At 44.7% G+C, this 12,497-nt stretch overlaps 1 protein-coding gene across 1 annotated transcript in view; it reads right to left on the bottom strand.

The window, feature by feature from the left end:
• Positions 1–1,623: 1,623 nt before the first annotated feature.
• The window catches only part of ANK3 (ankyrin 3), a gene marked incomplete at its 5' end in the record, with an annotated part of 210,121 nt that continues 199,247 nt past the window's right edge, over positions 1,624–12,497 (bottom strand). Inside the window, 4 exons of the mRNA XM_082486798.1 lie at positions 1,624–3,056; positions 6,178–6,270; positions 8,084–8,143; positions 8,267–8,350. Of these exons, the coding sequence (XP_082342924.1) occupies positions 6,202–6,270; positions 8,084–8,143; positions 8,267–8,350 (213 nt within the window). The 3' untranslated portion in view covers positions 1,624–3,056; positions 6,178–6,201. The remainder of the gene's footprint in view (positions 3,057–6,177; positions 6,271–8,083; positions 8,144–8,266; positions 8,351–12,497) is intronic.

The raw sequence follows: 12,497 nt of genomic DNA on the forward strand, positions 1-12,497 counted from the left end.
GGCCCGAGAGGCGCATCTGCCATGGTCGCAGCCTGCTCAGGCGCTGAGCGCTACCCGTGGCTGGGCCTTGCTGCAAAAGCATCCTTGGGAGCCTCAGTGTGAGCCAGCAGCTAGTCACAGCTGCTGTCACCATCAGGACCAATTCCCTGAGCCTGAAGGTGCCACGTAAATCACCACCAGCAGCAGATCTGTTGAGACTCCCCTACACACCTCTGCTACCTGCACAGGCAACCTCACTTTTCTGTCTGCATAAAGAGAGCTTTTGCCTGCCAGGATTACCGTTCCCAGTACAAACACAGCTTTCTTCCTTGTCAGCGTCAGGCACTAACAAGGGACCGGGCAGAGAAGAGAGATGAGTCAAATGAAACGCTGCCTTTTGGAGCTGTTACCGAGAGGTGAAGTGAGGCTCTTCTACAGTGCTGTTCCTGCCTTCCTGCTGGGGGGTCACCACAGCCTTTCCTTCCAGCTTTAAAATTGGCATATAGTATTAAGCATATACTTCCACACACCATTTACTAAAAACATTCTTTTTCATTCAGCTGATGTGGGCACTCACGAGCGAGAGGGAGGCATCGGGAGAGCGAGGTCTCCAGGAGTACAATCGCTGCTGTTGGACTGTGCCCTGCAATAAGATGTGTTTGTTCTCCAGTGGCCTAAGTGACATCTGCCCTCCAGACCAGAGGGACCAGAATCACCAGCATTGTACCAGCAGTGTCCTGGCCTAGGTAAAGCATGCATTGCAACACTGGCTGGCTGCTAAAATCATGAAAATCACTTCATTTACTGCCACTGCTTCAAAATCTGGCAGCCCTAGTAACTCGGAAGCACTAACAAACCAACCTGGTACACTCTCCTGAAGCCACGTGCTTTTCACGGCAGTCAGCAGAGCTTTGCTGACTGACCCCAGGTGAGGACCGGCTCCTGCTCGGGTCGGCAGATACCAAGCAGCAGACTGAGTTGGATCTGTAGCAGCGGTGCTTCCTCAGGTGCCAAGCTGGGGTAAAATACATCGTCTTCATGTTGCCTTGAGAGCTAGGTAAAACTGAACCCTGAGTAATAAAATGTATTTATTGCACCCGAGCAGAAGCCTGCAGTCCAGAGCAGTGAGCGTGTATTGATGCTGCCAACAAAACCGTGTTTTGGCAACATTTTATATATATAGTGGTCCACCACCTATAATATACAGGAAGTGCATGCAATATACAGGAGATGTACACTTTATTTACATCATCTGCAGTGAGCTGGTTATTGGTCTCACTGATAGACGCTGGGAGAAAACTTGCTTTTCATAGTGCTTTTCCTGGTTCTCAATGGGGCGAAAGAAATTAGAGGAGGTCGAGAGTCAACACGTGTTGGAGAAGAGGCTGCGCATACCCCTGTTGCGCAGGTCCTTTCCCCACGCCCGAGGAGCTTCCTGCATCCCAGGGAGGTGGGTCTCCTTAGCTTTGCTGAGGATGTGCTGGCTGCTGTGTTTTCTTCCCATTCCCCCCACCTGGAGACAGCCTGCCAAGCGATGGCCCGTCACACTGGGAAGACGAGGAGGTGGATCAGAAAAAAGAAAGGAGAGGAGAAGAAGCAAAAAGCTAGGGGTGGTTAATGGCTGGCCTTGCCAAGCTGCACATCCATGGGGTACAAGAACACTGCCAAATACACGTTATCCAAGAGTTTTAACACAATTTATTTTATGCTTAAATAATCAACTAGATCATCCAGTGTTTGTTGTTTTCATACATATGTAATTAGAGCTATTATCAATGAATGTTGTTTCCATATGAATATAATCAACAAATTAAAGTATTTCACCAAAACCCAAATAAAAATGCCCTTTAAAACACAGCAGCCTTAACAACCTAATATTACACTGCTAGGATGATTACAGATGATTGGCTTACTGAAAGATTCTACATCTTATAGCCAGTACACAATACAGTAATAATTTTACAGCGTGCTGCCAGTCTATTAGCTAATAATTTCTCTTCAGTTCATTTAAAAATATCCCAAACTTGTGCTCCTTAGAGCACCAACCCACTTCTAAAGCTGCAAGCATTACCCCCGTTATAAAGCGAGAACAGATAGCACCCCCCTCCCCATAATGCAACTACTGTATATGTTATGGGTTTTAGGTCATTTCATTGAAAAATTGGCAACAGCAACAAATATTAGATGAAGGGCTTTGTGTTTACAGATAAAATCTTATTTTTCATGTTGCGGTATAGTGTTTGCAAAACTGGAAAAGATTTAATCAAAATAAGGTGAAACACATGCATCAAAATATTAGTACTCTGAAGAAAAATTTTCACAGAACTACAGAATTCCTCATTTTGGGAATCATTTAAATTTGCAGCAGATTTTAAAGATTTTTTTAAAATCAAGCTAGCGTTTTTGCATATACAAACATTATAATTGCTAATATACAAGAATCTGTGAAGATACACCCAGAATATCCCTGTAGGTGCAGCCGTTTGAGACACCTAGCCTGCTCAATGCATTTGCAATATTCTGTTTGTGATCGAAAAGGCAGTGCCTTATCAACATTTATTCTATTTTGTTAGAATTTATACAGTGTTATTTATTTACAGCAAAACTATTGATGTTTAAAAAAGAAACAAATAGTGTTTTATACCCTGACAGTTTGGGTCCAAGAAAAATAAGGCGAGCTGTTGTGGATTTTAGTAATTTTAGTGTCTTTCCATAGTTTAACCATTTAGTCTTCGTACGTCCTCTCTGGCCACAGGAATTTATTTCTTTTGAGATGACATCAAACTGCTTGAGAGAAGCTGTTAACAGCATGGCATCTTGTATATACACTGCATTGGTCACTGCGCACCCTCCAATCCTGTGAATGAACGTGAATTTCCATGCTCTGTAAATTGGCTCATGCTAAATTAATTTTTTTTGTTTGGTTTTTTGTTTGTTTTTGTTTTTGCATAAAAACCATGCGGTTAATGTGTGGAAGCAGCAAACACACGCACACTTTTATAGGTGAATGTTTAATTCCTGTTGATTTTTCTTCTGTGAGTGTCCCTCTAGAATACTGGCAGTAAAAGCACACAGTTCTGTGGAAAGAAAAGATAGCACAAATCATTTCAGAATATCTCGTTAGAAACAATTCCGTGCCTTTCCCTGACTAAACAGAAAAGTTCTAATTGGCATTATGGAATTCTGCAATAGAATAAATCACACACATTCTAGGTAGGTAACGACATTAGTCGAGCTCCCAGCATGAAGGGAGAATGCAGCTGCAGATGTCCTCGTTGCTCGTGAACTGATTTACAAATACGTTTGCAACACGCTGCATTTCATCACCCCAAACAAAGTACCAGCTCCTCAGATGCAATCATGACAAGGAATTGCTACTACCTATAGCAGAAGAAATAGCATCATCTCCAGAACAAGTGCGCTGCTGCTTTCACAGCACGTTTTTGTTTATTGTTCACAAGCATACTCACAGTGGTGGAAAACCTGCACTCCTTGCACATCCACCTCTGCCAGTTGCTCGGGGAACGTGACCGGGAGAGCCAGGACTGCGCAGTCCAGCCTTTAGGAGGCTTGGCAAAGGACAAAGCGAGGAAGAGGAGCAGCCCCATCCATCTCCCGCCTGGCTTGCCTGAGTGGCACCAAGGAGACAGGGGGTCCAGCTCCTGCTCTTTCGCCCATTCAAAAACAGTCATGCAGCCATGCGCATAAGGACAACAAGTTTGTTACATCTGTTGTACAACAGCGATGCCTTGCAGCAGGGAGGCAGGAAGCAGAAATACAAACACATGGGCAAACGGGAGCTGGAAGACCTGCGGGCTCCCCAGCACCTGGGCACAGGGAAGCCTGTTTGGGAGCGCGGCCTGCGCAGCGCCTGCGGGATTCAGGCCGGCATGGACATGCCTGTTTACTAATCAGGTCACAGGTCCACGCGCGTTCCCCAGGAGTGCTCATGGTCTCTCCCTGTGCTAAAACAATCTGTCCTTGCCCACATCTATGGTTGTGATAAATCTATCATGCTGCTAGAAGCCGCCTATTCACATTGCAGCAGTCACGCCAGCTTGTACAGTGCCGTCCTGCAGAATTGCATGTGAAAGTTGTTGGCTTTTGCTTTCAGGCTATGTTTCGCAATGGGTTTATTTGCAATGGTGACAAAGACATTTTTACAGCAAAATCTAGCTAACGTGATTTTTTTCAAAAGTTCAAAGGAAAAGCAACACCTCTACCTCCCAAATAGGACTTCCTTGTCTTTTGTGATCAAGAAACAAATTGGTTTCTATCAGAATCCCCTGTCTGTGCAAATACATCCACTTCTGCATTACAATGAAATGTTTTCAATAGGCTTTTGACTGGGCTCACAATTACTTGATGTGCATTTGGTCATGTTTATCATACCACAGTTTGGACCACAGAGATTCATCTCCCCTGAGCAAAGGTTTATTATCTAGGGAAGACTCTCTGAGTTCCTCAGGGGCTCTAGCACGGAAGAAGCCTACTGGAAATCACAGGAGAAATGCATCAGCGGTCATGGGAGCAAATCTGGTTCTGAGGAACTTAGACTCTGGTTTTCTGAAGGTTAGAATATGTTTCCTACATTAGGCAAGGACTGCCTTCCTAATGCCATTTTATTTTAAAATTAAATGCTTCTCCCTTATCCCCAGTGTGTGTTGCATCATGCTTGTGTGCCGACAGGCTCTTTATCTGCACTGCTTATAGGGTTCAGTGCCCCATCTTGCCTTCAGTGCCCTCAAATTCACAAATTTCCACTGTTTTCCCCTTGCAGATTGACAGTGGAGAAGCACAGGAGCCAAATTGGGACACAATTTCACACAAGCAGCCCCATCTTTTGGCTTGCTTTCCTACTGTATCCTTGAGCTCCATGAAGGAGAAAGGTGTGTCAAAAGAACCACCTCCCTTTTCAAAACATTAAATATTTTATGAGTATGTTGAGCAGCAAGCCATGTGAAGCAATATTATCCTAATAGCCCACGTGAGAGGGCTCTCAGTAAAAGCAGGATTCGGGGGTTGTGCTAGGTGGACACAGTAGGGGCTTACCAGATGCTGAAAGCATGCAGTTGCCTCGCAGAGCTCGCTCCTTAGGGCTTGATCCCATAAAGCCTCAGCTAGATCCCACATGCCGAGTGCCGCTGGTCTCAAATGGTGCTACTGACACCCACAGAAAGCCTGTACGGCCAGGTGGCTTTGAGGGCAACCTTACACTGCAGCAGTCGGAAGGGACTAGTGACTCAGGAGAGACTCTGGTTCTGTCCTTTAACTCTGCATCACTATCCAGTATGTTTTCCAGGTCCTGTTTATCCTGTTCTTAAATCCTACAGTCAATCCCATACCAGATGCATAGGAAAAGGATAACACGTAGACTTGCACTTCATAAACTCTTCCTCTGCTCAATTCCTAAACCCCACCAAAGCTAAGAACACTTCTGAGTAGAAAAAAAGACGTGAACATGGTAAACACATGCACTTGAAGCCCGACCAGACTGACCGACCAGCATTGATAGACACAGACTGGCTCCTCCCGTGTTTACGGGCATATTTGCTGTGTGACTATAGCTATGTGATCGAGACAAAGCAGCCTCTGGCTTTACGGTGCTCTGGCATGCTGTTACAGAGCCCCTGCCAGGGTGTCTTAGTCTGCGCATTTGGTTTTAGTTTGGGAAGGCCTTATACTGTCAGCTGCTGTTTTGTTACAATCATTAAGGCTGGATCAATAAAATTCACAAGAAACAGTTGGTAAGGATTATGTTGGCAAATATTGAGACAGTTCACTGGCTCTTACAAGGACTTTGACTTGCATAACTGCCCTCAGATCACATGCCTGACAGTGGAAGAAGCCTTCCACTCCCAGAAGATTTACTTGTGTGCAGCTCCTTCACTATTTGTGTTTAAGTTGACTTTTAGGAGTAGAAAGTGCCGTGGATTACAAACACTACACTTTGTAAAACTCCCCAAAATTTTACACATGCCTCAGTATTGCTTTGCTCTATGTTCCAAGCAGTAAAGCTCAGTTTCTAAACATGAACTCAAGGTCATTTTCTACTTACAAGATCAAGGGCCACCTATTCAGCTTTGCAGGTCAAAAGCAATGTCAAGGTAGCAGAGGTGCGCAGCCCAGGTGCTAGCCCCCGCGCTGTGCTGCGCTGGCAAAAGGCTTTAGCAATGGAAGAAAATTGATCACACTGACCGTTCCGTGGTCGGCTTTCAGCTTTCATGAGTAACTTTTCTTCTCCACGTGTCTGACTTCTTTCTTTGTCTTAACCTTATAAGCTTCTCCCTGCTTTAAAGGAAAAGCATAAACATTACCATAGTCTGCAGAGAGTGCTCGTAATTATAAACCTGCTTCCAAAACAGACTCCACATTTTGCTGTAACAGGATAAGTAAAAAGCAGTTAAATCACATTAACACTTCATTTAAAAGATACACGCAATCTACTTATCCACTCTGCTGAGCTGCAAAAGCACAGGCCTGAAATATCATCTTCAAGTAGAAAACACAGGTCTGCAATTTCAGCACAACCCCTGGGCTGGAGTGCCCGGATGGCAGCCCTTGGCAGAGTCCCTGCCATCAACTGCAGTGGGATTCAGCACCACCGTCACGGAAAATCACCTTTCCCAACCAGTGTCCCAGGTTAGCTGGGATCGGTGGATATTTCTGACAGCAAAGGCCACAGCTGCTGTTATGATGTTTCACAATGTCTGTGCTTTAAAGTGAGCAGGTTAGTAATGGAATAAAGGGAAGAGGAAGAAAGCCAGCAAAAATCACGACCGAAGCAGCATAGAAGTAAAACCAATGACAGTGACAAGCAGTGCAGGTTTCAATGTCTTTAAAACAGCCAACCCCAAAATAAAGTTCATCTTTGCTCATTAAAAGTAGCTCAATAATCATCTAAAAATAAATACTCCAGTAATCACAAGCCTCATTCACATCAGAGAAAGGCATCTGTTTATGTGTGGTTATCGGCAGAATTTACCCCTCGGGTGATCTGCATTGATGTATTTGTAACTATTTGTAGTTTCCAACTAATCTAATCTGGTGCAGCAAATTGAAAATGTTTCCCCTTTGCTGGGCAGGATTTATTTTTTCCCTGATAAAGGACTATGAAAGAGGGGATGGAAATATGTTTGTTTCAACTTTCCTATTTCTGTGTTGCCCCCCCTCCCCTTTTTTTTTTTTTCTTTTTTATTACCAGCAGATAAAGAGCATTTGTTATCTTTGTTTGTTTCTGAATCTGTTTTCACTGGGAGAAAAATTCCATTAACCCCAATGACAACTTTACTGGAGCACAGACCTCTCGGGGCCATGCACTGGGGAACAAGGCATGAGCTCCCCTGAAGCCATTTGTCTCCAGAGGTGGGGCCCATACCCCCGAGGCCTTCTTGGGACAGAGGACAGCCCAAGGCACAGCCTGCTGTAGCCCGGAGCCCCCTGGCAAGAGGGGCTGGGGCACAACAGGCCTGCCCTTCCTGCTGTCCTCCTTTCTTTTTGAGGGTGCTGAAGCTGGGCACAGTCTGGCTCTGCAGAAGGGCTTCCGATTTTAATTGCGCGGGACAAAATCCTGTCTTGGTGCTTGCTTGTAAAGGATACCATTGCTTGGGTATGTTCATGTTCCCCTGAACCCTGCAAACCCTTAGTCACTAGCACAGGGGTGTTAGGCAGATGAGCAAGAGGCCGGTGGGGACCAGACTGCGGCTTGTTCCTTTGGGCTGGTGAAAAAGCAACACACTACACCTATGGTATAAGGCACAAATTTGGCTTAACCAAACCCTCAAACATGGCTCATCTTGATGGCCCAAAACAGGCCTCAAACCTATGGTTTCAACCTGCTGTCTGCTATGCAGAAACAGACCCTAATGCTTCTGTGCCGACAGAACTCAGCCGGGCCCCCTTGGCATAGCCCCTGCCCGCAGCCAGCACAAAGAGAGACCCCTGCCCCCTTACCCACACACACAACTTGTCAATAACTGCAAGCACCACACTTTGCCAAGGCTTCTTGTTAAATGCAAACCTCCAGCCCTTTAGCAGCACTTTCTAGCAGTCAAAACAACCCTCTGCATCTACTGTTATTTCCTGGTAGTCCCCGTTCCATTACCATTTCACCAACTTTCCTCTCATGGGGGATAACAACGCGTCTTACTACCTTCCGGGTGATCTGTGGGAAGCAATACATGAAAAGTATCGATTTTTTTTTTTCCTAGCTTCTAAAGGGAGAAAGTATGTTAAAAGAAGTTACTTGAATGCAAAGATTCAGAGCAGTGATGTAATTCGTGATTACTTTTCTCGTGATGACGTTGCCTTCTTCGTCGGTAAACTGTTCCTCTGTTACAGATTCACCAGGAATGTTTTTTGCTTCCTCACCCTAAAGAACGTGTTATAAGATTAGCAATGTAGCCTACATTCTGCCAAACCCACACATATTTCCACACCAATCCAAGCAACAAGCACATGCTAGCTTCAACTTTATGTAACAGTTTGCTGTATGTCACACAAAGAGTATGAAAGCCTTGCTCAGTTAGCATGCCAATACCTGTGCATTTATTCTACAGAATGTGTCCTTAAAGCCTGTAGTGAGCTTCTAGCACATTGCTCTTATTAACTAATTCATGACATGAAGCTCTCTGGGCAACAAATCATCTTGCGGTCAGTCTGAGTCCTATGAGATGGAGGCACAAATTCATGATGATATAATCTCTAGTCAGACATCCATTAGCTTTTCACAGCTTTTCAGTGCCCAGCACACACAGAAACATGGTCTAACACCAAAATAACATGGGGGAAAATTGGGATTTAAAAAGACAGCTCTGCCTGTAGCTCCAAAATAACATGGGGGAAAATTGGGATTTAAAAAGACAGCTCTGCCTGTAGCTCACTAAACACAAGATCTTAAATGCACACACAAAAGACAAGACTCCTCAGCATTTACAAAATGGAGAAAGGTATCTTACGTGACACTTTTCCCGGCACGGTAACGCCTGCTGACCTGCCGAGGAACCTCGGCAGCCTGGTGCACAACTTACTGAGATCGGCTTCTTGTAGTACCAGTAATTTATAGAACCAGCATAAATAAGCAGTTAGCAGTTTCCTAACTGCTGTGCTAGTGACTTAATACCACTACAAGAATTATTGTTCAAATTATAAAGAAATGATGTTGCTTTAGAGCCTAAGGCTAGCTGGCAGTCATGAACTTACGTTCCAGATGAACTTGGACAATTTTACCTTGTAAAGTCATGTTTCCAAACCTGGGTGCTGAAGCAAGCACTGGATTTGATGGTTCAAAAATATCCATAGTCTGTGCTTATTTGTTTCTTATAATAAATATAATCATAGTGTAGCTGCACTACATATGAAAAATTTCCACGTGTAAAAAAACAAACCACCTTTAAACAAACAAACAACAAAATCCTTAAAACTTTCTTCTCCCCTCACCCTCAACCCACTATGGAAAAAATGGCAACTAGAGGGAGGAAGCAGAAAGAAACATTGTATAAAACATGTTGTATCAATATTAACAACAAAAGAATAGTTGAAATGAGATTATAAGAGCTCAACATCAAGCTTTCATAATGCTTCCACACACTAAGCAGCACAGGGCAAATATAATTCCTGTTTACTGTGGTCTATATGCTACATAGTTGTCTACATAAGCTCCTGGCAAGGTTCTATAATGAACAAATATAGTGATGCCTTGTTTATTTTTTTAACCGGTTTCTCTACAAACACAGCTTTTTCAATATAGACATTCCAACATTAGGTTTGTATGCTATTTCTAAGCTCTAAACCAAATAAACTTTTCCTTTTGTTTACAAGCCATTTGTGGTCTTTTCTATAGCCAAGCTTTTCCACTTCCCTCGCTTTAGAGGGACTGCAGCAGGCAGAAGCCAGAGGGGCTCACCGAAGAGCAGAGCACAGCTCTGCTGCTAACCGAGCCCCCAGTCAGCATTTGTCATTATTCAGAAGTGCAGAATTTTTGCTTATTTCATATTGAAAGCTGTATCGAAATCACCGCTTGATCATTAAGTAATTTAACAGTTTCAGACATTTTACATGTCTTTTTTTCCCCATGCTTTCACAGGCTATATATAAACTGTGAAACTTGTTGAACTTTGATGGTTCAGGAAGCATCACCAAGAGAAGGGCAGGCTCCACAGCCAGGCGGATGTCACTGTGTAGGGACGAGGTCATGCATCTGGGATACCCTGGGGCTGAAGGGACCTAGCTGAGGTCCCCAAGCCCAGACACACAGGCATCCCTACAAGAAGCACAGCAGAAAAAACAGCTGCTGAAACATTCAGATGGAGCCCAGGCTCCATTCATACCCCAGAAGGACTCTGCTGAGGGGTCAAGGGAAGGAGAAATTATAAACCTGCCTAAGCACCGTGAGAAGGAAGAGAAGGGAAGTAAGAGACTGGTCCCCCTGGTGAGCAGGGCCCTAACGATGCAGCCTGCTCCTTCCTTTCTCATGAGAGAGGGCAGAAACGAGAACGGCACGGGGACGGCTGCTGCGGCAGGGGGGCGATGACTGGGTAAAGGTTTTGGGAACTGAAACCTGTGGGGTTTCCTAGCCACAATGAAACAGGGGGAAATACTGATTCCAGAGATGTGATACTTTAATCAGAAGCACAGCAGATGGGGAACTAGCTGCACAGTTTCTTTCTTGGCCTCCCACCTGTAGGCTCAGAGACTCCGCTGCAGGCTCCCGCGTAATGCCCTAAGGGACAGGAGGGAAGCCTGGCCCAGACATCCCTCCCACCCCATGGAGCCCAGAGGTATGGAGAGGTTCCCTCTCATGAATAGGATCTCCAAAGCCACTACAATAAAATCCATGAAAAACAGAAATAAACCAACGTGGCCAATAGCAAGGTCACCAGACTACCTGGCACGCCAATACTGCTTGCGTGTACTGGTCCTTTGACTCCTTACTGCTGCTATGGGCATGGTTGTTCATTAAAATAAATTAGTGAGAATTACTGGATTCAGCTTTGAAATGAAAAATGTATTGATGCACTGAAAGATGTCTCTTGGAAGAAAATACAGTTTTAAAGGTATGGTGAATCCTGGTTTTTAATTAGCTACATGCTCCTTTAAGCACAGTTTAAGGATAAAAGCTGTAAATACTCAGCAGTCAGCACGCGTGAATCCAGCTTTCACAATTCTCTTGCTGGTGGGTAGTTAAACAAATTGCAGGAGGGCTCACAATTGGCAGGAGGTAGATCTGATTTACTGATGTTTCTAATCTTATGCAGTTAGAAAGATGGATGTTTGCTAGGAAAAAAAACCCTTACCCACTGGCAGTTTTACTTGTCAGATCTCAAACCAGCTTTGGTTTAGAATGGCACATTAGATGACCTTGTCAACAAAAGCTGTTTTTGAACACAAAGCTGATGCATCTGCGTCACAGCGAAAGAATAAAATTCTTTCTGCTGCATCATACTTATGTGGGCTTCATTTTACCCTTGACCAGTCGAAATCACTGTCACAATACCAAGAGCTTTAGAAAGGCAGGGAGAAAACTTAATACCGCGATTACTGGAAGCTCGGTTATATCCCTGGGACTAAACCATACAAAGGCTGCGGTCTGCAAGCCTCAGCCCCAGAACATGCCAGGAAGCTTTGCAAAGCAGAGTGCTTTAATGTCACCCTGCTCGCTGGAGCGTAGTCCTGCCAAAACCAGCTGGTATCCTCTCTCTGCTGCTCTCCAGGGCAGGAGAAGCAAAGAGCAGCTTCCTCAAAGTCTTCCGCCAGCTCCACTGATTTTCCTAACAGTTATTTGCAGATTATGGGTGTTCCCAGGGACCTCCAGATAAATGGAGTTATACAGTCAGTGCTGCAGTATTGTGCCAAAGTTCACTGCAGATTTGTCAGAGCTCTGGTTTTCTTTCATGTTTGTTTTGTTACTAGAGGGATAATAGTCCCTTTTATTCCTCCTATACATCCAGTGTTATTGTAACGGTGGAGAAAAAAGGTGTGGCTGGATGTCTCTTACCCAGATGGATAAAAAGAAATTTAAAGGCAGACAGAAAGATGGAAAGATCCTAAATATTTAATTTTGCCAAAGACCAGGGGCGATGCTGCAATGGGAACAGGAGCTGTGCAGAGCGCCCAGACCTCTTCCCTTACCGGCCAAAGCCACCATCAAGACATAATCCTTTCAGGCTCGAGATCACATTCTTGTAATGCATAAACAGCAGCTGCGCCTCGGTCTCCTTGGGGTCTCAAGCCTCTGTGGCAGTGGCAGTAGAAACAAACATCTTTCATTGAGGTCATTTTCATTAGTGAGTTCTGCCTGCTCAGGGAGACCTTGTTAATCAGATGCCACCACTCTGCCTGCGCCTGTGCTGAGTCTGTACTTGCTTGTTTGCAGATGTATTGCTAAAGCCATAATGGGGCGGGGGCGGCGAGAAACCCCAACAAACCACCAGGCAAGCCAATGAGACCTGAAAGGAACAGTGCTGCATATGGGGCAGAGTATTGCCCGATACTGGGAGCTGGGTCATAGGTCTGTTGCC

The sequence above is a fragment of the Vanellus vanellus genome, assembly GCF_965231255.1.
Source record: "Vanellus vanellus genome assembly, chromosome: 7".
Lineage (NCBI taxonomy): Eukaryota > Metazoa > Chordata > Aves > Charadriiformes > Charadriidae > Vanellus > Vanellus vanellus.